Source organism: Muntiacus reevesi, chromosome 9 (assembly GCF_963930625.1).
Source record: "Muntiacus reevesi chromosome 9, mMunRee1.1, whole genome shotgun sequence".
Taxonomy (NCBI): domain Eukaryota; kingdom Metazoa; phylum Chordata; class Mammalia; order Artiodactyla; family Cervidae; genus Muntiacus; species Muntiacus reevesi.
The window spans coordinates 56,431,426-56,458,617 of record NC_089257.1 but is presented as its reverse complement, the minus strand read 5'-3'; the positions used below and the strand labels follow the sequence as shown (position 1 = coordinate 56,458,617).

Below are 27,192 nucleotides of genomic sequence, written 5' to 3'. Positions count from 1 at the left end.
AAAATCCCAAACAAGCCTTTTTTATTGTTGGACTGTGTGTCCTGAATTTGGACTTAGAGATGTAGCTGCCATAACTGAGATGAGCCGAGAACTCTTCTTTTGCCTTGTCTCAACCTCTGGGAATCTGAAAAGTCAGGCAAGACCAGGTTCCAGGAAGACGTCTCGGGCATAGTTCTGCCTGGAGGCAGGGGCTGGACAAGGCAGCCTCTCAGAGCCCCTTCCCACCCTCGGTTGGCTGCTGTCTCGCTGCTGCACACAGCCTCTGCCAGCAATGCGCGGGCTCCAAGTGTGGCGACATTCTCTGAGTGGGGAGCAGTGACAAAAGTCTGGCTGGGACGGAGGCCGGGGGCGGGGAATCCGGAGTGAGTGCCTGAGCTGATAAGGAGCCAGTGATCTTTCTGCCTGGTGGGACTCGCACTTCTAGCCATCAAGCATCCAGCCTGGCCCAGCCCCTTGGAAAGCTTGTGCCCGCCGCGGTGGTCCTGCTGCTAGTAGAGCTCAGAAAGCACAGTGGTCACGGCTGTTTCTGCGAAGGACTTCCTGATGGTGCAGGGTGTCGGAGCTCTGTCTTGGGGCATGGGAAGGATCACTGTCCTTTGAGTGGCCGTGGTTTTGAAGGAAGCAGCGTAGCTCCAAGTGGGAACTGGGATTTTCCCTCCTGGCACCTCTGTAAACGTGAGCCTGGTGAGCAGACATCCAGAACGCGTCTTCCTCAGCTGTGTCTCACCTGGATCCTCCAGCTCCATCTCCTCAGGGCCCTGGCCCAGGCCTCCAAATCAGTTTCTCCACTTCTCTGGCAAAAGGCCTCAGTTTACTGCAGCTGTCTGGATCCTGTCACCCATTGGAGCAGCAGGCACCCAGCCAAAGAATGCTGGCACTTACACTTTGAGGAAGGCTTACGGATCCTGGAGATAGCAAAGTCTGGGAATCAAGCATTGAGCTGCTCAAGGATAGGGACTGGATGGTGTGGAATCATTTTCTGCTGCTGCTTTGAAAGAGTCTGGCAAATGCTCGGGCTCTGTAGAGGCAGGTGAGAAGGGTTCTCTACGATACCTCTTAAGCGTTATACACAATGCTGCCAGCGTCCCAGCCTTCCCAGGGCAAGTGGGAAGCATAACTGGCCCTCTTGGTGGGAAGCATGATGTCGCTGGATGCTGTTGGGGACACATCAAGGGCATCTGCACTGAGGACCCAGGCATGCCTCATTTCTTCCTGCTCTCCAGACATGGCACAAGGGGTTAATATCTCCAATGGCTCTATTTTGGGGCTAATGGAGTGTTCCTAGAATAGGACTCTTTGTTGAGTAGTCTATTTTCGGAGGCAAGCCCCACTGGCATTTATGTAAGCGATTCTCTCTGTGTATCTGGGGGTGTGGGTGTGTGTGCGAGTGATTTCTTGTTACTAATTATAAGCAGCTCTTTTTGGGAGCCAGGGAAATGGAGGTGTGTGTATGTGTGTAAGGAGTGTGGATTGCTCTTGCCGCGAAGAGTGGTGGTGTAACCGTGTTTGCCCATCTGATGGGCACACAGACACCCAAGTAAGAGGATAAATGCGGAGGCCTTGCGACAGCAGGCAGCAGTGACTTGGCCCCTTGGTGGGGTGTCAGGCTGTGGAGCCCGCCCACCTGTCCATGCTCTTGATTCCCTGAAGCACATGTGTAGGCTGGACATCGTGACCCTCTGACTGCAGTCTGGAGATAGGTGGTGTCCAGAAGATCTGTCCTGGGTTGTTTAAGGTCCATTAACCAGTTCTAACCTGAACTAAACCTCAGACTCCACTTCCCATCGCAGCCTGGCCACTTATTCACTGCATTCTCTTCTGTCTCTCCACAGGCCAAATCCACATATGTCGAAGCAAGAGAGAAACCAAAGACCGTCCAGCATGGTCAGTGAAACGTCCACGGCAGGGACCACTTCCACCGTGGAGGCCAAGGCTGGCCCCAAGGTGAGCTCTTGGCCTCTCACCCTTGCCTTCCTCTCTCCTGTATTTTGCCAAGTCCCTTTGTAGCCAAAGACGCATTTGACCTTCACCATAGTGTTTTTTTTGTTTTCTACCTCTTTATTTTGTATTGGGGTTTAGCCGGTTATAATGTTGTGATAGTTTCAGGTGAACAATGAAGGGATTCAGCCATACACATGCATGTATCCGCTCTCCCCCAAGCCCCACTCCCATCCAAGCTGCCACATAACATTTACAGAGTTCCATGTGTTGGACAACAGGTCCTTGTTGGTTATCCATTTTAAATACAGCAGTTCCACTGTAGTTTTGTGAAGGAGACACGTAAAAAGTTTTGTCCCCAAGTGAGAGATCAGGAAATAGGCCAGTTGGGGTTATGCCACATGTCCAAGAAAACAGGTGATTGCTGACAGAACCAGGACTGACATCTAGGGCCTTGGCCACATTCTCCATTTTCCTGGCGTGTCTTGGGAAGGCCACACCTTTGTTCACAAGTGTCTTAGAGACCGCATGGTAAACTTTGGGACAAAGGCCCCAGAGGTGTCTGTGCCATGCTGTGGAAGCAATGGCTGAGGAGCAGGGGAGAGAACCAGCATTGTAGAGAAGGAGAGAGCACCAGAAAGGCGGGGGGTGGGGGGGGTAAATATCTGGAAATGAGTAAATACTGTCACCAAAAAGTAGCATTGTTCAGAAAGCCATAGGACATATTGGGGCCAGCAGCTGCTGGTAAAAGTTGACCAAAAGTTCCCTTTACATTTGTTTTCTCTGTGACCCAGACAGGAAGCTTGCTAGCTCTTGGACTCCCCTTTTAATTAGGATGCTATGGCCATGCACCCACCCATTCTCCGTCATCTCGCTGGTCTTTTGATCAGAGGACGGTGCCGTGCAAATGAAGACACAGGAAGCCTATGGCTCTCCTATCAGGCATATGCTTTTGGGGGCTTCCCCAAATCATCCCAGCTGCTAGAGATTGAGTCTGCTCTTTCCTAGATCATTAAGTCCAGCAATAAAGTGCACAGCTTTGGGAAGAGGGACCAGGCCATTCGGAGGAACCCTAACGTTCCAGTGGTGGTGAGGGGCTGGCTACACAAGCAGGTGAGGAGGCTGAGGAGGGCGGGTGGCAGGGAGCTAGTTCTTTCTGATTTCCTTCCTTCCCCTGACCCCCGGGAGCTGGGAACGGGCTTGTAATAAGATTTTTGTTCCTGAGTCTGTCCGAGGCCAGTAGATTCTACCGATCGTGCTAAGTGATTTGCTTTTCGTGTTTGTAAGTGGACTGTACTCAATGACTGCGGTTTCCTTCCCCACACCCACTTAGCCACTTTGGTTCTTGGTACCATCAACTGTCCTGGGACTCAGCCCCGAGTGTGGGTGGGTCAGCCTGCATCCAGCTTTGCAGTCACGATCCTCTGCCAGCACTAGCCTTCCTGATGTTAAAGAGCCTTTGTTATCATTTGCCTGAAAAGTCCCAGGTTTTCCTTTTCTCCCCCTCTCTAGCACATATATCGAACTTCCTAGCACCTCAGATTTCAAATCGGCCAAACTCAACTCACTATCTCCTCAGCCCCTACCTGTCTTTTCCCCCAGCCTGCTTTTCCTGGGTCGTGGTGGTGGTGCCATCCTTCTCTCAGGTACTCGGTTTAGGAACCTCAGCACCATCACCAGCTTCTCCTTCTCCTGCATCCGTTCAGTCTGGAAGCCCTGTCAGCTCTGTGTCCCCCCACAGTCCATCCTTCAGCTCTGTCTTTACCAGCAGTTATTCTGCCTCTGGTCCTCTGGCCTTGGATAGGCTGTGAGGTCCCAGGGTCAGAGAACATGTTCCTTCTGTCTTCTTCCTTCCCTTCTTGCCACCCATCCATCCAACCCCCGACTCACCCACCAAATGCCTGCCATGTTCTAAGTGTTCTCACTGCAGCGACAAAGGGATGAATAACGTGTGGTTCCTGCACTCGAGGACCTCCTGTCATAGTCTGCAGGGGACACCTCTCGTGTCATGCCATCACCCAGCGTGGACTCCTGCATAGCATGTTATCCAGATAAGCACAAATTCTGAGAGCAGTGATGTATGTTTCTACTCAAGGCTTTATGGGAAGACAGAGATGGGCATTAACATGTACTACACACAGAAGAAATTCCTAAATGTCCCCTTGTAATCCCTCTCCCCCAGGTCTGTTCCCCACGGCAGCTGCCACAGCTTTCCAGCCTCTTCTGACCAGTACTCCCCTGGCACCATCCTCTTTTAATGAGACCCTCTTCCCTCACAGCTCTGTTCTTATTCTCTTTTCTTACCTGGGTCACCCTCTGACTTTTTCCATTTGCATCCCTGTCCCCGTTAAACAAAAGCCTCCTTTGAAATGTGGAGGGAGACGGAAAGGGATTACAGATAATCCTTCTCCCCAGCAGACACCCCCTTGCCCAGGCCCCTGGGCCCCTGGGCAGTGCTGTAGCTATAAGGTCTGTGTAGATGCTGTGGACTCACAGTAGAGAAAGTATCACTGTGCTTGGGGGAGTCCTAAAAGGTTCCGGAGGAAGTGACATTTGAAGCAGATACATAAGGGCGAAGCAGATGTATATATATAAGGAGAAGAGCTTTTCAAACAAAGCAAATATCATATGCCAAGACTTTAGAGGTCACCTAGTTAATGCAGAAGATAAAATCAAGAAATATAGGAGCTTAGCAAGTTTTAACACTTAAGTAAAATGGAGAATGGATAAAATTTTTAAAAATTTAAGGCTATCAAAAAGTTTTGCAGAAGGAAGACAATTTAAATAGCTAAAAGTGGCTCTGGAATTTTCCTAGGTTTAGGAGAAAAATGACCCTAGAAGTACTATTTTCCTACCCTAGCCATATTTAAAATTTTTTCATAGTCACCTAAAATTTTTCTTTAAATAAATGTAATGATTTACATTTTAGGTGAGTAGAGGCAGAGTCTTGTTATGAGACAATTTAGTTCAAGAAAATCCAAGTCTTTTTCTGTTGAATGGAAGGAAAACACAGCATAACCAGTTCCTTACAGTAGGTAACTTAGTCAAATGAGACTTTTGCCTCACTGATTAATTAGCTAACCTAAATTCTTTGTCCCATACTATGTAAATCGATTTTCTCTCTTTTTTAAATTTTTATTGGAGGACAGTTGATTTATAATGCTGTGTTAGTTTCAGGAGTACAGCAAAGTGAATCAGTTAAACATATACATATATCCACTCTTTTGTTTTAAATTCTTTTCCTATATAGGCCATTACAGAGTATTGGGTAGAGTTCCCTGTGCTATGCTAAATCAATTTTCTAATCAGTATAAGTGAAGATATTTTATAGCATACTGAATGAATGAATAAATAACTTTTTGTTAAAAACTGATTTCTTTCTTACTGGAAGAACTGTTTTTGAATTCATATCTTCCTTTCTAAAAGTAGGATGCTTATGATATATTAGACTGTTTACAGGAAACAGAACTTCCTGGGGATAAACCATCACTGGATTTAAATTTTAATGTCCTATTCAAAGAAAGGCTATGCAATAAAAATTTATTAATTTATGGAAAGAAAGCGTGAATATGGGCAAATCTTGGTTCCAGAATCAGGTTGTACATAACTAAGGAGGGGGAGCAGTATGCTCAGATATTGCCCTGATTAGTTTTCTTTGCTTTGCAGGACAGTTCTGGGATGAGGCTGTGGAAAAGGAGGTGGTTTGTGCTTGCTGATTATTGCTTGTTTTACTATAAAGGTGAGCTGAGGTTCAGGCCACCAAGGGCTCTTGTGCCCGAGGGGGTGGTGAGGTGATACAAAGGTGGTCTTCTCAAATCCAGTGTTTGGACCAGTGGCCCGAGCTAATTAATAACCTGTTAACCTGCCAAAGTGTTCACTTTTACATATGTGGATGGTTGGTGACTTAATTTTTATCAGTCCCAGCACTGGAAGTGCCATTTGTTGAGTTAAAATTAATAGAATCTGGTTTGCCTTCTACTTAGGGTCTCAAGATCTGGAGTTTTTCCAGCTTCTGGCCCCCTTGGGGCATAGGCTCACCTTTGATGCAATCTGGAGGGATGAGAAGTATAGGTGAAACATTATATTTTGTAACCTATTATCTGGATTTATCCCCTGTTATTGGATAGGCAGCTGGTGAATAAAATTGGCCATATGAATATTTGTGAAGCCCCAGTACATAGAGTTAGGGGCTGTGCAAAGGTTAGAAGGAAGTAAGGCTCAAAAAATGGAGGAAGAGATAGCCTAATTATAAGACAAGACTAGGCTGTGACAGGTGCTTTGGAAGGCATCCAAAGTGCTTAGGCAGTGCAAGGGAAGCGAGAAGTTAATTCCATCGTGGAGAACTTGGGAAGGCTCCTTAGAAGAGATAGGGTATGAGCTGAGCTTTTTAGGATGGGTAGAACTTTGCCCATGTGTGGGGGAAGATGGGCATTCGTGCAGAAGAAACAGCTTGACTTAAGTTCTAGAAGCAGAAGAAGGTGGCATGATAGACCTTCAAGGCTAGAGTGAGTCTTGCATGGACCACACACTAGGAGATAAGGCTCAGGAGATGGCTAAGGGCCAAATGCAAAAGGGCTGTGACTCTAGACAGAGGAAGTCGGCTTTCCTTCTGTATCCAGTCAGCAAGTGCCTTGTGTGGGAGAGCAGAGACACCAACTCGTCATTAGGAAGTTATCTCTGGTAACGAAGATGGTTTGGGGGAGGAAGAGAATAGATATAGAAAATATGATATTTCCCACCTGCTCTAACTTTGCCCATGAGGTGTGTACCACCCAGAATCCCTTCCCGATCCTTCACAAAACTTTGAATATCACCTTCCGAAGCCTTCTTCACTTCTCCAGGCTGTGTGCCACTCCTGGCTGTGTGTTCCCACAGCACATGGTATGCTGCTGTATTTCGGAGGTTAGCAGGTGGAACTGAGTGTGTTCACATGTGTGTCCCCATCCTCAGGGAGAGGGCCCTGTCTGACTCACCTGTGTAGATCCAGCACTAGCACAGTGGTCCCCGGAGCACCTGAATGGATGGTCCATGATTGCAGTCATCCTGGGAGAGATAAGAAGCACTGAACTAGGGTTGTGGGGTGGACCACCCTAAGGAGGGTGCCACAGGAGGTTATCCTGATGTGTTCTTCCATTCAAAGACAGCCGAGAAGAAGTGGTCCTTGGGAGCATCCCTCTGCCCAGCTACGTGATCTCACCGGTGGCCCCTGAGGATCGCATAAGTCGCAAGTATTCCTTTAAGGTACTGTCCCTCTCCTTTAGGTCAGCAATGCCGTCCTAAGAAATGTTGTTGTTGTTTGGTCGCTGAGTCACGTCCAACTCCTTTGTTAGCCCATGGACTGTAGCCTGCCAGGCTCCTCTGTCCATGGGATTCTCCAGGCAAGAATATTGGAGTGGGTTGCCATGTCCTTCTCCAGGGGATCTTCCTGACCCAGGGATCGAACCGGCATCTCCTGCTCTGGTAGGTGGCTTCTTTACCATTGTACCGTCTGGAAAGCCACCGCCTGGAAAGCCCCTAAGATACATTGTGTTCCCAGTAATGGCTTCACAGAAGCAGTTGTTTTTGCTGGGAGTGGGAGGGGGAAGAAGTTAAGAAGTTGCGTGTTTCAGAGTCATGTTAACAAAGTTATAAATTCTTTAAGCAAGAATAATATCCCATCACAAGTGCTTTCATTTGTGTCTGAACTTTAGAGTCCCTCAGCCTTGCTTGAGTAGTCAGACCTCTCTTTTCCTGTCACTACTATTTTCGCGACAGGTCTCAGGAAAACAAAACAAAACAGGGTCTCCTGCTTTCTTAACCACTGTCGCCATCCCCAGTGACTCCAGAGTTGCTGTGGGTTGAAGATCCTGGATCCTCCTTTGCTTCACGTTGCATGATGTGGTATTGCCGTATTCCTGTAAAACCTTTGGTGACTGAGAACTACTGTTATCCGCATTACCTCATTTGATGCCTGTGGGGAGCCTGGGGGGTTAGGATGATTCGCTTCATTTTATAGATGAGGAGAATGAGGATTGGAGAGCTGAAGAAGCGTACCACAGCCCCAGAGCTGGAAGACGATGGAGGCAGATCTCCACCCTGAGCTCTGTGCTCCTCATGTGCAGTGCAGGGAGGGAGGACGATTTTTCTCTCTTCCTCTCTGCTTTTTTCCCACGTCTTACTCTGGTCACCTGCACACCCATTGCAGGAGGCAGGAGATGGTTTCAGTGAATGCTTATTGTTGTTTTAGTAATAGTGACCTATTAAATAGTTCAGAGCCTCTGCTGCTCATTGTGGACTCTGAAAACGTTTTGTTCCCTGGGTTTCAGACTAGTCTTTTGCAGCCGAACGCCTTCCTTGGGAAACCTTCCTTTCTAGGATTGAGTGTGGCTACTGGGCAAACAATTGGGATAACGCTGTTATATATGATTTGGTGGTGGTGGGGAACAGCCTTTGGAATATCTTCAAAGTAACAGATTATAAAACTATATATATTTCATCTCAACACTTCACTGGGAGGTGTGAAAAATAGATTCGAGGAAAACATCTTTTATGTGCTGTCACATTCTCTCCTTTTTAAAAGAAAGAAGACTTCACCAAGAGTGTTCCCTAAATATTTTGTCTGGGAGACAGAAGGCATGCCCATTTTGGGGGCTGATTGGGGTCTGCAGGGTCTGAGAGGAAAGAAAACCTGCTACGGGCAGCACTGGTGATGCTCAGCTGGTTCTCTAGGAAGGACTGTGGTTTCCTGAGTGTGGAAGAGGTCCCTTCCCTTTGGCTGCAGTGTCATTCTTTCAGGGATGTGAGGGTGGGCCTGGGGCAGTTCAGGTCCACGTTCTTGGGCTACTGAGGAGTGTGCAGTGTTTTGTGTCCTGGGCCTTATGCTTGCCTCTGATGTCATTTCTCAGTTTCCAGAACTGCAGTTCTCAGACCGTTGCTAGGACACCTTGCCTGAGATTGTTCAGAGAATCTGCAGTGGCAGAGCCTGAGGGTTATGTGTTCCTCTCTTGTCTGTCTTCTCTGACTGCACTCCCAGCCTGGCAGCCCCTAGTCATTGTCAGGAAGGCGGGGTGCTAGATGCGCCCTGAGGCTCCGCTGGGTCTGCAGGGTGAGCCAGCAGGGCTTTCCGTGGCCTTTAGGTACCATTGTTCCCCCACCTCCCACCCCTCCCCGCCACACTGGACCTTGTGCTCTTCTGGCTCATCTGGGGCATCTCCCCACAGAGCACCTACTGGAGTCACAGCCTCCCTTGGCCTGCTGGTCACTTCTGAGCAAGCTTAGCCCCCCAGATCCATGGTCTGGGGCAGAAAACATCCCCAAGGGGGAAATCATCTTTATTGCTTCTCTTTGAGCTATTCTCCCTCCCTCAAGACTAGGGGCTCCTTACCTGAGGCCTACAGACCCATGTCAGTAGGTAAATCACATCTTTCTTTTTTAAACCTCTTAGTATCCACGGGTAAATCATGTCTTTCCTATTTTAATGCATAACATCTCCTTTGATTGAGAAAGCAGACAGGAGTAGGTATCGACAGCACCCATGCCTTTGGTCACCAATAGAAACCAGAGATGTTTTCATATCACACTATAGTTGTTGCAGATATCTTGAAATACTGTTTATGTTCTTCACCACTTCAAAATTACAATAATTATTACATCTGCCAGTAGATTTGCTATGTGATACATTATTAAGGAAGCACCTGTATCACTATATTGCAATATTTAAAAATATTTTGGTAACTATATTTCAATATAGTATATTTCCTTTATCCTATTGTGCACGAAAACACCTTCTAGGAAGAGTTCATAGAATCCACCAAGTCGTCAAAAAGATGCCAGAAAAAAGATTAAGACTCTCTGCTTTAGATTCTGGCTGAAGGCCAGCCAAAAGTCATGGTGTTTTACTTAGGTATACTCGGCAGACTTCTGTTGTGCTCTGTTGTTCTACTTGGCAGGATATAGATGCTAGGGATACAGTGGTGAAAGGACACAGTCCTTGCCTCTGTCTGCATGAACCTGGGGATTAACGGGATAAGAAGAGAACAGGAAAGAGCTGCTGTCCTCTCCCATTTCAATTTTGTGCTTTCTGTATCTTTGAAATCCATCTCTCCCCTACCACTGTCACTATTCTGTCTAGCCTGCCATCACCCCCACACCCCATGGTAACTAACTTACTAGGCACTGGAATGATGCCTTGCACATGGTGAGCACTCAATGAGTGTTGGCCATCATTGCTTCAGCCCTGGAACTCCTCTGTAGCCTTCAGGCTGTCCTCCACGCTGTTTCTCAGTTACACGTCTGTTCAAGAATGCTCCTACCCTTCTGTGGCTCCCCATTGCCTTCAGGATAGAGCCCAATCTTGCTTTAGAAGGTCTGGTTTATCTCTAGCCACATTTTATAGCACACTTTCTTCTTATGCCTTTCCTCCATTTCTTTTCCATAGGCCTTTGCTTGAGCTTCAGTCACAACCTCGAATGCCCTTTCTGAACTCTTCCTTGTCTTTTAGGTGTCTGTTCACGGGCCACCTTCTTCAGGAAACCTTCCCTAAGTCCTCTGAACGGGTTCTGTACTTTTATTTGAACATCCACAGCTCTGATTATCACTGCCCTATAAATGGTTGATTACCCATCCAGAGCTTTCTCCAGGGAAACTAGCCATCATCTAGTTTTGCCAGGGTAAATGGGGCTGGTCGTATTCTTTAAACAGGTCACACGGAGCTGTCATTTGTAGTAGGAGTTGTGGTCAGTGACACTCCTTATACTTCCCAAGTTAAGGTCAGTTCAGCTTATTTGTATTTCATGTTTAGTCCTCTGTAAGTCAGTGATGGTTCAATGAATCCCACTAACTTACTCAAGTAGATGCCTGCCCCAGAACCCTCTGTGGCTGGGCAGAAAGTCTGGGAAGGGGGTGTCAAAGATCTTATGGAGTCATTGTCCAAGGGGGCTTTTCCCAGAATTTCTGCCAGTTGACAGTAAGACATAAATAAGCCCCTTCTAGTTCTCTTCTTTTTGCCACATCTCCACTTTGCTGAAAAGAAGGAATCCTTCCTAGAGCAGTGAGTGAGTCCTTATACATGCAAGAAAGGAAATCAGATTTGCTCTGGCCACTGTAGGAACCCTTAGCTACAAGCCAGGTTTACCTGGACTCCCTTGACACTGGGCTGGATGGAGTCAGATCTGTGAGTGTCACAAGCAGACTTGTCTTTAATATCATTTTTGGACATGGATGTTAGGAGTGTGAGAGGAGAAGTGAATGCTTGCAGTTCATGTCTGAGATTTCATCCATGACCACTGGTGATTTCAGAAACATGTCATTTTCTAGACATGTTTCCACTTCTCTCATTTTGCTTTCTCTGACTGGCCCTTGCATGGTATCTGCCTATCATTGTGAATCCAGGTTATCAGATCAGTGAGTTGTATCAGACTCATTTCTGGATAGACCCTGGGTGACATATCTGGATATGAACATGTCTGGAATGTCTGGATAGACATTCCTAGGTGAGTGCCTAGAATCCTGGCTCCAGCTTTTCAGTCAATCAAAAAAATATTTATTGGGCACCAACTATGTGCCAGGCACTGTTCCTGGGGATACAGTAGTGAACAAAATAGACAGAATCCCTGCTTTCATCAAGTTTATATTCTGCAAGGAAGAGAGAGATGATAAACAAGAGTGTAAAATAGACAATGCCATGTAGTAAGTGCTGTGAAGAATCTGTGACTAGGCGTGGAAATCTAGGAAAGTTACTTCTCAGAGCTTTACTTGCCATATCTATAAAAGGAATTCTGAATGTTCCTACCTTTCAAGGCTATTAGGATTAAAATGAGATTAAAGTCATGGAGGTACCCAGGAGATACACAGAAGGCCCTCTGTAAATCTTTCTCTTTCCGCATCATCTCACTCTGTGGATTTGGTGAGCTTTTTTCTTGCAAATTTAGAAGACCCTGCTTATCAGAGCCCAAGGAGGAAAACTAGTGTTACCTCTTCACCATCCATCCATGTTGCTTCTCAGGGGTTGTTCCCTGTGCCTATAGAACATATGAGAGCACCTTGAGGCTTCCTGACACATAGTAGGTATGCCAGCGTCCTCAGTCAGGTGTTAGACTGCTTGGTCAAACTTTGTAGTACCTCTTTGGAGGGCCAGAAGAGCAGCTTCCTTGATGGGCACACATCACATTTCATGCCAAGCAGGGAAGCAGTGAATATCTGCACCAAGCTATCTGCTGTTGAGCAGCTGTTTTGAATCAACTCCAGTCATCAGGTGCTTCAGAGGAGCCGAGACAGGGATTCCCGAGAGTCTGCTTCTTTGGAATGAGGTGTTTTTTTTTTTAATCTCTTTCTCATGTAAGCCTTGAATTGACTGTGTGCCCTTCCGTAAGTGGGAGTAAGATAAGTAGGAAACAGGTACAGCTGCAGGGCTTTCGCTGAGGGGAGCAGACACAGCTGTTGCTGGGCCTGGCTGTGTCAAGGAAGGGGAACCCAGCCTTTTTTTTCCACGTGTGGAAATCAGCTGGGTGGTGTGTGGGCTTTCAGTCTGGAAGAGGGGAGAACTGGGCTGGAGCATCTCTCGGTTTTTGCTCCTGGAAGTGAAACGCACTCTTAACCTTTCTGACCTGGGTCTCCGTCTTCTGTCTCCAGGCTGTGCACACCGGGATGCGGGCTCTCATCTATAATAGCTCTCAGGCTGAGCAGTCGGGCATGAGGACCTACTACTTCAGCGCTGACACCCAGGAGGACATGAATGCTTGGATCCGGGCCATGAACCAGGCTGCACAGGTGCTGTCGCGATCGTCACTGAAGAGGTCAGTCCCTGTGGAGGGTCCCTGCCAGAGCGCTGCCTATGTGGGAGGGGGACCCAGATTCCACTGTTCACTCACTCCTATTAAGCATTGCCCTCTCTTGGAATTTTAAATGGTGACTTCTTCCTGGAGGAGAATGCGTCCAGAGCCAACACATACTGCCGGCAGAGCTGAGAGGTGCCCTGGGAATTATCAAGGCCACTGTCCTCATTAAACAGAGAAATGGGAAGGGCTGGAAATGTGAAATGACTGAACAGGATGGGATGCGAGCCTTGGAACCTGGTCGTGTGTTTCTCAGTCTTTCTCCTCTTGTGTGTGGTTGAGAGGACAACCTTGGGGCAATGTCTGGGGAGGAGGGAGCGGACAAGCAAGAAAGATCTTGAAACTGGAAACACGCCACCGATGGCCTACCACCCTGTTGTTGGGAGCTGACGTGGGCACTGTCTTTCAGCTGCCCCTTCCCTCAATCGGGCCAACCAGGGTACCATCGGGGATCTGGAGGTTCCTGAGTCTGTTGACTGTGGGTGATTCCCTGAGAGTGCGCGGACAAGGAACTTGAGTGAAGTCAGTTGCTTGGAGAAGGTCGGGTAGCTCTGGAAAAGTCAGGGTGCCTTTAGCCAGTCCTCACCTGACGTGAACCCCCTTCTTTACTGGACATCTTGCTCTGTTTGGAGGCCTCTTTGTCAAAGGTCTCTTAGGCCTCGTAAGAGTGGTGTCCTTCAGCAACCTAAAGACTGGATTCTCAGTGACTGCAAATGAGTGGTTTTATTTTGTCCACCTTTTCCAACTCAATTTTATGCGATTTGGAGTATTAGTGGTATTTTCTAGCTTCATGCTTTCTTTCCTGAGACTAGCAGGTCTTTGATATAGTTAGTAGCCTCCCTTAAGAGGCCAGGTAGGGGTCAGACTTGGAGTTTCCATAGTGCCCAAGTTGAGCATTTGTTGTGCTGGGTCTTTCCGTCTACTTTTCAGTATCCTAGGCTTCAAGGGGGTATCATCTTTGAGTCTTCTGCACACCTGACACATAGTAAGCTCTCAAATATCTATCAAGTGAGTAAGTGAGAAATTGAAAGAATGGATGAGTATGTTGGACAGGACAAGAACAAAGACTGTCCTGGAATTTACCCCGTGGGTCCTGAATCAGTGACTCTTACCTATAGGTATTCAGTCAGGTTTGCCTCTCTTCCTAGCAGTGTCATCCAACCTAAATATTTCTGTTGTGTGCATGATAATGAATTGAAAGTCTGTGCCATTAGCCTGCAGGCACTCTGTTCAGTGACATTGATATTTCCACCTTCATCCCAGGAGAAGGAAATGGGCAGGTTTGACATAACTTACTCCTAGTGTACATGCTGGTCCCTGAAGCTCACTGTTTCCTTGTCTTTGTTGTTCATTAAAAACTATTTATTTTGGTTGTGCTGAGTCTTAGTTGTGGCACATGAAACCTTTAGTTGCTGCATGTGAACCCCTAGTTGCATCAAACCCGGGTCCCCTGCATTGGGAGTGCAGAGTTTCAGCCACTGGACCACCAGGGAAGTCTTCCCCCATGCCGCACACATGCAATAAGACATTCTTATTGTAAAAAAACACAAAAAGTGAAGAAAAATATCCTTAGTCACCTTCCCAGTGTTACCTCTGTTACCAGGTTAACAGAGATCTCTTTAAATTATTTTCTATTCATTTATGTGTATATATGCTCTTTAAGACATATAAAGGGTTTTTTTGGTGCTTTTTTAATAGCATGAATAATACTGATCTTGAAAATCATTCTGTATCAGTGTATATGGGCTGACTTTATGTTTGACTGTTGTATGGTATTTCGTGATGTAAATGTACCATAGTGTAGTTAAGCATGTGCCACATGTTGGATAGTTTATTTTGTGTTCTCTTTTACAGCACAGTTGGGTAATGAAAAACTTTGTACAAGCCTCTGCACGTGTGAGGCATTCAGATTGTTGGGTCAGTATACAGTGCATCTTAAATTGTAATCAATACTACCAAACTGTCCTTTAAAGTCAGTTGTATTAATATGTTCCACTGGTGAGAGTGCTAATTTCTCCACATCTTTGCCAACGGTTGATATTATCAGTCTTTTTCATTTTTGCTGAGCTGCTGTGTAGATGAGTGGTATCTGTTTATTTTAATGTGTGTTTTCATGATGGTGGGGATCCTTTATATTCATTGGTCACTTGTATTCCTCTGCAGTGAATTGCTGGTCCCTATTCTCTGCATTTCCTAGTGAGTTCCTTGCTTTTCTTCGATGCTTCCTTTCCTCCATGTGTTGAAATCTTCCCAGTTGGGAATGCCGCTTGGCCTCTTGCAGAGGTTGGTTGTAGGCTCTCAGTTGTGTTATTTAAGAGAATCTGCTTTCCCCCTCTTTTCAAAGTCAGGATACTGTTTGTCAGTCTGTAACATTCTGGCATTTTCCCTGTTCTCTTGGATTCCTCAGAGATGGTCTGAGAGGTTTCTAGAGCCCATCTTCAAGTTCCCTTAGGGCCCTGGGGCTCTGACAGCTGAACATTTCCTGTCTTCCTTGCCATCTTGGTCTTTCAGTCTCTCTGAACCAAGGTGGTTCTCTTAGTCATGGTGAAGTCACTCACCTTGATGAAGATGTGGAAATAAATTCACAAGTTGAAGAATTCAACTTTATTTGTGCTGTGGTCATCTTCCCAAGCTGAGATACCTATGTCTTATATATATATATATATATATATATATTTTTTTTTAAGTTCTCCCCTCCTTTATTTTGATTCTTAGAAAATACAAAGCTTAGTTTTATTTTGCTTTAAGTAAACAAATCTCAGTTCCTTCTAGACTTTACCGTTTTTGCGGTCATTGACATGGGCCCATTCCACTGGATTTGTGCTTGATGCATTTCCCATAATGTGAACTCTGAGTGCTCCCTGTGTCCTTACATTGGTTTGCTTCCACCGGCAACGTCAGACAGGTTCATTCTTGTGTCCCAGCTTTGCCCAGTTGTCTTGTACCTGACTCAGGCACTGGGTCAAAGATAACTTGAGAATGAGATCAGGCTTAACAGGAAAAAGTGCTGTGATTGATAAGTGATATCTGCCTTGAACTGTTTAGGTTTAGGATGAATTTGCTAGCTAAGATTAGGATTTTTTTTTTTTTACTTTTTCCTACAAGAGGATTTTGTAATTAACTCTCAGATTTTGGTTTCAGAGAGGCTCCTTCCCTTCTCCACTGGGCTGCCTTCCAGATCTCAGGCCATTATTGCTGGCTTTTTTCTGAACTTTTAAAATGTGTTCTTTCTATGCTCTTAATAAACTCTTGAAATCCCATGGTCATCTTTGCCCAAGGTTTCTTCCCTGTTTAAAAAAACATAAACAAAACAAAACTTGTTCTACCTTCTGACTCAGTAAAACCAGAGTAGCATTTCCTCTTAATTTTCTGAGAGATGAAACTGTCAGCCAAGGGAATTCAGACTTATTAAATGTTCTATTTTTCTGAATAAGATGTTCAGACATTTAGTTAGTGAGACGTATTCATCATGTAAGACTACATCTTGCCTCTCCTCCACATTGGTGATCTGCTCTGGAAACCTCCAGCTCTGTTCCGTGGGCGGTCCCAACTGTAGCTTTTCCTTCTCTCCCTCCTTGATTCTCACCCAAATGGTTCTATTCTTATTCATATAGGCAAATTCTTTCTTTATGAATGTGGTACTTTAGGGCTTCTTATTACAGGTAACAAAATGCAAATTTATCATAAAAGGGGAGTTTAGTGGTGCAGTCACTGAAAAGTTCAGGATAACTATAGCTTTAGAAAACAGTTGTGTTCAAGGCTCAGACAGTATCATTACAAGTCATCTCTCTCCCCAGTGGGCTGGCTTCATTCCTGAACTCCGTGTAGAGGTCCCTGGCAGATCTGGGATCTGGTGGCTAGATGCTGCAGTAGCCCCAGACTTAGGTCATCTGAGTTAAGTCCAGTAGGAAAGAGCCAGAGTCTTCCCCAGAAGCTCTGAGATCTTTTCTGATCAGACCGGCTTAGGTCACACTGATTCCCCAAATCACATACCGTGGCCAGAGAGTACGTGTGCTGACTGACTCAGGCCTGAGATACCTGCTTCACTTCTGAGAACCTGACCGTGGGGACTGAGAGTGAGGTGGGGTGGATTCCCAAGCAACATTAGGGCTGTGGACAGAGGAAGGAGAAATGACTTGATGGGATGTGATAAATGATATGCAAGCAGCCAATATCCAAGTCACTTCCTACTATATCGCTTTCTTTTGCCTTAAGTACTATCTCCGGATAGGCCAGAGTTTAAGCCCAGCTCTGCTACTACTTTCTAGCTGTGTCACTTGTGCAATTTAGGTATGCTTTTTAAACAAGTTTTTCTAGTTCATCAGGTTTTTGCAAAAATGAAATGAACGTGTAAAGTGCTTACTTCACGTGTTGCCCACGACGTAGTTGATACTCCATATCCGATATGCTAGCTCCCATAGGGTTTAACAACGTCATTGTTTTTTTTTGCACCTGTCCAGTTTCATTGTTAATCCTCTGAGTTACACGACGATGAATCTCCTGTGGGCACATCCCCTAGCAATGTGAGCTGTGGTTCAACAACCCAGGCTTCCTGCAGGACCATCCCTCAGCCTGCCCCCTCACTGTCTCCTCCTCCAGCCTCTTCCTGCGTTGTTCCTCTAACCCCAGAGGGAGCTGAGCACCCTTGCTGCACTTCCTCCCGTTGTCCTCTTGTTCCCTACAGGCTTCAGGGTCTCTTAATGGACAAGTATTCCCGAGCCCCCACCCCCTCTCCGTCAGGGGCACTGAGCGCTCTGGCCAGAGCCCACCCTCTCCCTCCTTCTGTCCATGATTTCTTCTCCCTTATTTCCATGTTCTTCCACTTGCCAGATCTTGGATTCTGTTTTTTTATTCTCTACAGCCTCCTTAAAATCTGTCTTCCAAGTTCCTCTGTTGAACTGCCTTCCTCCCCCCTCTTATCTAAGGATGTCTTGTCCTCTCCAACGAGCTAAAGTACTAAGCAAGGAGGTCAGCTTGTTGTTACAATTCACAAAACTGACAAGCAGTTCAGATAGGAAGGCCTATCGGAAGGCAACTTACCTCTTTTTTTTTTCAGCTTCCCAACCTCTCTGGTCTCTACATAACTATGTGGTCTCAGTGTAACCATAGTCCTGTCATGGAACTGAAGGAGCTTATAGTCCAGTCACCGTTAGGGTAAAATCCAATCTCCTTAGTATGGCTTTTGATACCTGGCTGGGTCTGTTCCCTGTAGATCCTCTAGGCCTTGCTCATCTGCTCCCCTGGCCCTCACCCTTACTAGGACCACTCAGCACATTCTTCAGGTCATAGCTTACTTGTATTTCTTTCTTCTTTGACTCTCAGTATGTTAGATGCTTCTGCTTATAGCACTGTGTCGTTCCTCATGCATAGAACTTTCATGCTAAAGTTATGTTGGCCTGCTTTCTCTTTGTCACCCCCGCTAGACCGTAAGCTCCTTTAAAGTGAGAATAGTGCCTGGCACATAGTAAATAGTTTAAAGGACAGTGCATGGATGTTTGGCTGGCTGGACAGGTGAGTGGTTAGATCGGTGAATGAAACTTCTCCCTGAGAGATATTCAAATAGGGATTTGGGGTGTCTGAGAGCAGTCTGAGCACTGTTGTGGGGATTCAGTCTGCTCAGAAGTGGCCCACACCTTGGCTTTCTCCACTCTCTTCAGAGAATGGAATCTTTGTCCTTTCAGACCCTGACCACTTTGGTTAAAGTGTGATGGAACAACACCTGAGGTTGGGCAAGCTCCTTGGACCCTTGACAGAAGTAACTTATAGACATGCTTTCAACCTCTGTATAGGGCTTAGGAGTTGGATCGGATGGAATTTGAGTCCTGCTTATTTCACTGGATGGGCTTCCCTGGTGTCTCAGACAGTAAAGAATCCACCTGCAATGTGCAAGACCGGGTTCAATCTTTGGGTTGGGAAGATCCCCTGGAGAAGGGAACAGCTACCCACTCCAGTATTCTTGCCTGGAAAATTCCATGGACAGAAGAACCTGGCAGGCTACAGTTCATGGGGTCACAAAGAGTCGGACACGACTGAGCGACTTTCATGTCACTGGTTGCATGATCCAGGGCGAGTTGCTTAACCACTCTGAGTTTCATGTTCATTACCTATAATGAAAGAATAGTATTTCGAGCTTTGTGTGATGATAAGAAGAGATAATATTTAAAGTCCTTTAGCTCAGGGTTTTGCAGTTAGTAAGTGCTCACCATAATCCCTATCCTTCAGTAGAGACAATTTATTTTCAGTAAGCTGGTGCTCACATGAGTGCCCTCAGCCTCTCTGGACTTGACAGTACTGACCTTGCAAGATTGCTCTAGGGGTTAGAGATGGTTGTGCTGGGTCCCCAGCACACAGTAGGACCCAGCATAAAACAGCCAAGCATTGACCACAAAAAATGAGTGACCCAGACTGGAACTGCCATAGAGAGACTGAAAGTGAGTGAGCTCGGTGCGTGCCGAACTCCAGACTGGCTCAGGTTGGGCTGTGGTAATTGAGATTACTCACCCAGGTAGAGGAAGAGGGAAGGATTCTCCAGGCAGGAATGAACAAAGTGAGGAGACCTGGCAGCCATTATACATCCTTCCTTTCTTCTTTGTCTGGTTTGCCAGGTCCTTAAAACTTCACAAGGGACTTTGCCAGTAGCCACTGCTGAGAGGAGTGACGGCCTGAGCTTGGCAGTGTGGTGTTTCATTTGTCCTTCAGCCTCACTCTTCTCTGGGGGAGGACAGACCCACCTATTGTTTATTTAGAGCAGAGCCTGAAAGGTAGCCAGCTATCTTCCCCCATCCCAGGGGAACTGCCCTAGTTAAGTCTGGGAAAAGAAGAAACCAACTTTGTCTCCATTTTTCTCCAGACATTTCCGTCATCAAATTTAGGAACTAATTCAAGTGAGCAAGCCTGCCTGTGGGCTTCCTAGAGACTCTGGACCCATTTGCTTCAGCCTTTTACACAAGGCTGTGGACTGCGCGGGGTGGGTTTCAGCTTTTGAGCTCACTGTCCTCCTGAGCCTTGGGGTCAGTGCTCAGGACTTGGCATCTGTTGACACTGGCTGAGCTGGTTTTCCAGGACAGAATTTTTTTTTTCCCCCCAAACTTTAAACTTTTTTATTTTGTATTGGGGTGTAGCTGATTAACATTGTTGTGATAGTTTCAGGGGAACAGTGCAGGGACTCAGCCATACACATCCATGAATCCATTCTCCCCAAACTCCCCTCCCATCCAGGCTGCCATATGACATTGAGTAAAGTTCCCTGTGCCATTCAGTAGCTGGACAGGAACACCTCACCTGATGTTGAGACAAACACTCCAAGGATGTCAGTGGCCCGACCCTTGTTCCTGGACTGTTAGTTTGGTCATTTAGGTGTGGTGAGGAGGGAGGGATCCTCCAGTGGGACCGTGACAGATGGGCTGTGTCTGCCAACAGGACTGAGGTCCAGCTAAGTCCCTACAAGCTGTGTGTGGTTCCTTTTCTCGCTCAGGTCTTCGCAGGAGATTTCCTGTGTGTGTAAAGTATCTGTATAGCATTAAGATAGAAGTAAATATTATTCCTTATTTCCTGGTGAAATAAAGGGTTTGGAGGCAGAATAAAATAATAATCAGTGTCAACTGCTTGGATATGTTAACTTCCGAGTTCTTGTGAAAGACAGGAATAAGACAGAAATGTCCTCAGCCTGAGATCTGTGCTCTTCCCACTTGCAGGGGAAGCGAGGATTTTCTCTAAGCAGACATAAAGCATTGCTATCATGAGCAGGGCTCAGCCCCGTGTGTCAGGGATTACGTTTGGTTGCCAGTGATGGAACAACTCAGCTTAGAGCGGCGTAATCAAGTTGGGTTTTAGTTTTCTCGCTAACAGGAATCCACAGTTAGTTCTGGCTCATACAGTAGCTCCATGATGCTGTCAGGGACCTGGGCTCTTTCTCACTTTCTACCCAGGTTTTGACAGGTGGCTTTCATCCTCATTTTTGTCACCTTGCATTCCAGTCTAAGTTCTAGGTGGGAAGAAGGGAAAGGTTAGCTAAGCCGGGTAAGCATTCTTTCTTTTAAAGGCTTTCCTGGAAGACCCATCCAACAATTTCTGCGTACATCTTATTGCCAGATTTATGTTATATGATCACCCTCAGCTCCAAGGGAGGTTAGGAAATGTGAGTTTTTTGTTGGGTACATTGCCGCTTTGAAAAAATGGGGTCAAGGAAGGAAAAGATGTTGGAAGCTAGTACATTTGTATCTGATGATGTGCTAAAGGCTTCCCTGGTGGCTCAGACACTAAAGAATCTGCCTGCAAAGCGGGAGACCCGAGTTTGATCCCTGGGTCGGGAAGATCCCCTGGAGAAGGAATGGCAACTCACTCCGGTATTCTCGCCTGGAGAATTCCATTCCATGGACAGAGGAGCCTGGCAGGATACATTCCATGGGGTCACAGAGAGTCGGACATGACTGAGCAACTAACACACGCTCTTTAGGTGCCAGACCCAGCACGGTGCTCTTTCTGTGCCTTTTCTCCTTTATTCCTCATAAGAACCCAAGGAGGTCGGGGTTGCTGTCCCCACGTTGCAGATGAGGAACCTGAGACCAGAGAGGTCGGGGAGTTGCCCAAGGTCACTCAGCTTCTATGGGCTGGAGCCACCTGTTGAATCCAGGTTTGACTGGCACTAATCCTATGCACTCTGGGTTTGTCATGCTTGGAAAGTGACACATGTGGCCACAATGATCACCAAAAGTCAGGAATTCCTTGTGTTTTAGACAGTCAGTGATACCAGGTGCCCGCATCAATAGTAATGACCTGCACAGGAAGGGCTGTTGTCGTCTCAGCTGAACATCAGCGCCGTGCACGGCCTCTTCTCTGAGTGACACGGTCACTGACAGCCGAGGGGTGCTCCCTTCTTTCCCCACCACTGTGCTAGATTGAGCGCTGCAGATGTCTTGTGTGACAGGTCTCCTGATTTGAGAGGTCATGTGTTACATTGCAGGGAATTCAAAGAGACAGGGAGAAGACCAAAAAACACTTTTGTCTTAAATCCTGTAACTTAGTAAGTTAAATGCTTAAGTCAGGTAAGGTGGGGGAGTCGGGAACACTCCCTTCACCTTTTTTTACCTGTAGCCATAGCCTGATCATTTTGGACACAAAGGCATCTATCTTATCTTGGGTAAGGCCCAACAGCTGTGGAAATAGGAGCTGTTGTTCATAACCCCAAGTCTTAGGGCCGGTGGCAAGCAGACTCCCATTCTTTTAGGCACCCTATTAGGGTTTGCTTTGCAGTAAATGCTGGTATAAATCTGAGAAAAAAGTTTATCTGAGAAAAAAGTTTTATCTTTCTCAGTCAACTTTATTTTTAGGACGTATTGACATGTGTTGGGATGTGTACACTCGTGTATATACACAGACAGTAAGGATTAAGATTTATAGTTATAAGTTAACTCCAGGGTTAGAAAAGACTGGCAAACTCCATGATTTGGGGTCAGCTCAAGAGAACAGTGTTAAATGTGGTTACTGTGATTAAATCAGGCTTTAGGGTTGTCTGGCTCTGGTAGCAGAGGCTATTTTCTATACTATATCGCTAAGTGCTCGCCTCATTGGGAATGTATAGGTTCTCAGTAAAGACATGGAGGTTGAAAGAAAAATCCTCATTACAGTTGGTTGGGCTAAGACGTTGGACCCATAACCCTTGGGTTCTGAAGTTGAAGAAATCCTCTACTTTTTAATTTAAAATTTATTTTATTGAAGTAAAATTTATTTACAATGTTGTGTTAATTTCTGCTGTATAGTAAAGTGATTCAATTTTATATATGTATACACACACATACATATATGCGTATTCTTTTTCATAATCTTTTCAATTATGGTTTATCAGAGGTTCCTGAATATAATTCCCTATGCTATTCAGTAGAATCTCATTGTTTATCATTCTATATGTAATAGTTTGCATCTGCTAATTCCTTATGCTATTCAGTAGGACCTCATTGTTTATCCATTCTATATGTAATAGTGTAATAGTTTGCATCTGCTAATCCCAAACTCCCAAGTCATCCCACCCTTCCCTCCTGCCACTCCCCACTCCCACGACCATAAGTCTGTTCTATGTCTGTGGGTCTGTTTGATAGACAGAGTCATTTATGTCATATTTTAGATTCCACATTTAAGTGATATCATGAGGTATTTGTCTTTCCCTTTTTGAATTACTTCACTTAGTATGATTATCTCTAGGTCAACCCATGTTGTTGCAAATGGCATTATTTCATTCTTTTTAATGGCTGAGTAATATTGCATTGTATATGTGTACCACATCTTTATGCATTCATCTGTCAATTGAAGAAACCCTCTTTTCCCTTCTAGTGTCTTCCATTTAGCTGCATATTTGTTTCAGGGTATGGCTTTTATGACAAGGTGTGAAAAGACAAAGTTAAGATTTATAAAGTGTACTTTGTAGAACAGAGTTGTCCCTTTAAAAACTTAGAGTAAGAATTACTTTTTCTGAAAATTCCCTGGCTGTCCAATGGATAGGACTCCATGCTTTCACTGCTGAAGGCTCAGGTTCAATCTCTGGTCAGGGAACTAAGATCCCACAAAGCCACGTGGCACAGCCAAAAAAAGAAAAAGAATTACTTTTTCTTAAAAGTGTGGGCCCCTGAATATTTCACATGTTTCTTCTACTAGAGCTTATAGACCCACCGGACTTTAGGAATGGAAAGGTTCTTAAAAGTCACCATCTAAATATGTCAATATAAAATGATGTAATAGGACTCCTTCTACTGTGAGTAACAGCCCAAACTCAGACTAGCTTAAGTGAGAAACAATTTATTGATGTAAAACCAAAAAGTCCAAGGATATATCTGGTTTAGGTATGGCTAAATCTAGGAGTTCAGGACAAGTCTTTAAGATTCTATTTCTCTCCATCTGCTTTCATTCTCAGATGTGTGTGTGCTAAGTCACTTCAGTTGTGTCTGACCCTGCTTCCCTATGGACTGTAGCCCTCCAGGCTCCTCTGTCTGTGGGATTCTCCAGGCAAGAATACTGGAGTGGATTGCCATGTGCTCTTCCATGGGGATCTTCCCGATCCAGGGGTCGAACTCATGTCTCTTACATCTCCTGTATTGGCAGGCACCCTTTACCACTAACACCACCTGGGAAGCCTCATTCCCAGATAGCTGTTTCCTATGTAGTTGTAGCAGCTCAAGACCAGCTCCAGCCTGAGTCCCGGAACTAGCTCTGATTGGCCTGGATTGGGTGATGCATCAGCCTGTGAGCCAGTCACTGAGACTTGGAGCCTCAGATTGAAAGGGACTAGTAGAGTCAGCAGGACATAAACTACAAGTACTGAGAGTGGGGTAGGATGATCCCCAAATGAAAATTCAAACTCTGTTAGCAGAAGGGGTGGGAGATTGGGGAAAGATGTCTCCTAGTGATGGATAGAGGAAGTCCAAAGAAGCTTATTCTTGCCCCCCAAAAGCTTTGGGCTTTCATGGAAAAGTAATGAGTACATGGGGCTTCCCAAGTGGTGTAGTATTAAAGAATCTGCCTCCCAATTGCAGGAGATGTGGGTTCAATCTTTGGGTTGGGAAGATCATCTGGAGTGGAAATAGCAACCCACTCCAGTATTCTTGCCTGGAAAATTCCATGGACAGAGGAGCCTGGTGGGCTACAGTCCATGGGGTCACAGAGTATCAAACATGACTGAGCACGCACAGCACACAAGGACATGCACGGACATGAGGTATGAGATTGCTTTCCTCCGTTTCCATGCCTGTGTTAAGGCTGACAGGCCGGCACACATAAAGAAGTAGACCTGTGCTAGGGGGTGTGTTTTCACTTTATATTGACATTTTAACCAACTCCCTGACTGGATGGATTCTGCCTTGAATCTGTACTGATTATTGGTAGTTGAAGTTCTGAGGTTGTTGCAAGGACACCTGAGGTCTGGCCATGGAGATATAAATGCCGCAGCACCTCTGTTGTTCGTTCTTCTGTTGAACCCTCAGCCTTGGCCATTTCAAGAAGTGATGGACATCAAGGCCAGGACCTTTTTTACTATGAGGACTTTTTACAAGGACTATGAGTCGACTGGCTGCCTGTCCAAGAGTCCCTGGTAATTTTTCTGGTCCTTCTGAGCTAGGCCGGATTGTGTTCCCCTGCCTCCTCAGTCTAAATTCTGCTAAGCTTGTGTCCCTGGTTCCAAGTAATGAGAATGCAGATACATCTTGGACCCAAGGAGTGGGGAGAGAGGCAGCTTCCAGTGGGAGATGGGCCATGAAAGAGGCTCTCTTCTCTATGCCCTGGAAGCTCTTTAGGCTCAGCCCACATCCTCACCTGTCACCACTACCCCCTTGTCCTGTATAGTTTCCAGGCCTGCATGTGTGCAGATCATAGACAAACAGAATGAGAGGCAATAGTCATGGCTCCAGTGCTTAGACTCTGCAGTCTGCCTGGAATTAAGTCCTGGTGCCTCTTTTTCTCAGCAGGATGGTCTTGGGCAAATCATTTTATCTTCTCTGTGCCTCAGTTTCCTTATCTCTGAAATCTGACTAATAATACTGCAGGAAATGGTTGTTAGGTCAGTGTTCTTACATTCCTGTTTGAGCAGTTCCTTGACAAGATAGATAACTGGCCATATAGAGAGATTGCCGTGCTGAATCTTCAGTCAACATCTTGGAAGACTGTTAATTATGCTGCTCATTGTATTTGGGGCTGTGCTGGATGCCAGCAGGGGACACCCTGGACTCAGGAGTTTTCTATCCAAGCTTACCTGCCCCAGACAGACAGGTGGACAAACAGCAAAAGGGGAAGGCATGAGACTGTCATACATATACCATTTGTTTGTTCAGTAGTGTTTATAGAGCTCCTATTCTGTACCATCATTATGTGGAAGCTCCGAGCATATGATGAATGGCCAGCTGGGCCTCAGGCCTGAAGGAACTCGTAGCCTACTTGGGCACTAGATGAGTAAACACGCAGTTATGGTCCAGTGTGATTAGTTTGATAGTGGAGTCAGCTGAGATCCTGAGCTAGACTGGGACTGTGTGTAGGGTGGCTTCCTGGAGGAGGTGACATTTAAGCCAGATCCCAGAGGAATAGAAGTTAAGCCAGCAGCATAAGGGAGTAGGCATGAAAGGGGCTCCAAGCAGAGGGAATGGCCCATGCAAAGGCCTGGAGTTAATTGGCGTGTAAGGTGTGTTCTTTGGCGAGTCTTGGCTAGGGCTTCTGGTCTGGGCTGGTCTGACCGTGCTGTTGTCATTGCAGGGACACGGAGAAGGTGGAGCGGCAGGCGGTCCCCCAGGCCAACCACGCAGAGTCCTGTCGAGAGTGTGGCAGAGTGGGACCCGGACATGCAAGGGATTGTCCTCATCGCAGCCACGAGGATTCCTTTGGATTCGAGAGGCGGGAGCAGGAGGAAGACCGGTACCGCTCCAGGGACCCACTGGAGGGCAAGCGGGACAGGAACAAGGCCAGGTCCCCGTACTCACAAGTTGAAGAGGACGCCTTGTTCGTGGATTTACCCAGCGGCCCGAGAGGCCAGCAGGCTCAGCCCCAGCGGGCGGAGAGAAACGGTGTGCCGCCCGTCACGTCTGGCCCGGGAGAGCAGAACGGGACTGCTGGGTACCAGCGGGCCTTCCCTTCCAGGACCAACCCTGAGAAGCACAGCCAGAGGAAGAGCAGCCTGGCCCAAGTGGAGCAGTGGGCCAAAGCCCAGAAGGGGGACGGCAGGAGGTCAGTAACAGCTTCAGGATCGCTGCTGCTAGCGAGCGTAATAACGTTGTGACAGTAGCTATCACTTCCCCAGCACAGGCTGGGTATGAGCTGGCCTTAAACTCTTTATCCCATTTTCTCCATAAATCCCTGCAACAACCTTGCAAGGAAGGGTAAGAGCCTCAATTTATAAACAGAGAAACTGGGGCTTGGAGGAGTAAGGGAACTTGCCTGGGGCACACAGATCAGTGGCAAACACAGAGTTCAGAGCCTGTCCGTGAGCCCGCCAAGCTCACCCGAGATCATATACGGAGTGGGGGCTCCCCATGTCCCAGGGAGCATGCCATGGGGCTGTCCGTTTATAGATAGTAATTGGTCGTCTCCTCTTACTTCGCTACTTCTCTGCATCCGGGATACAGTTGTAGCAATTAAGAGTAAATAGAGATCCCTTTTTAATTCCAGGTGTGGGAAGTGCTCAGGCACTGTTGACATTTGGCTTTATTGTACCCATTCCTTCAAGAAGTGGTTTTAATTATTTAGAGGGAAGACATCGCTTGCTATTTGCAAAGCGCTGTCTGTGTTTTATAATTTTAGATTCATTAGGACACATTTCTGAACGTGCAGAATTCAGGGTCACTCAGCTTCCCCAGTGTCCTAAGAAGCCTCTGTGTGTTGTCTAAACTGTGAAGACACCAGCTCCCCTTCACCATCCTCAGGCTTCTAAAACAAGCCTTGGAGTGGAGACAAGACAGCGAAGTTGTGGTCCATT

At 46.4% G+C, this 27,192-nt stretch overlaps 1 protein-coding gene across 2 annotated transcripts in view; it reads left to right on the top strand.

Moving 5' to 3' along the window:
• Positions 1 to 27,192, top strand: part of PLEKHA7 (pleckstrin homology domain containing A7) — a 213,264-nt gene that overhangs the window by 139,016 nt on the left and 47,056 nt on the right. For both annotated transcript variants that reach the window (XM_065944881.1, XM_065944880.1), the window contains exons 5-10: positions 1,833 to 1,944; positions 2,947 to 3,051; positions 5,605 to 5,677; positions 7,079 to 7,179; positions 12,547 to 12,710; positions 25,977 to 26,444. In XM_065944881.1, the coding sequence (XP_065800953.1) occupies positions 1,833 to 1,944; positions 2,947 to 3,051; positions 5,605 to 5,677; positions 7,079 to 7,179; positions 12,547 to 12,710; positions 25,977 to 26,444 (1,023 nt within the window). The remainder of the gene's footprint in view (positions 1 to 1,832; positions 1,945 to 2,946; positions 3,052 to 5,604; positions 5,678 to 7,078; positions 7,180 to 12,546; positions 12,711 to 25,976; positions 26,445 to 27,192) is intronic.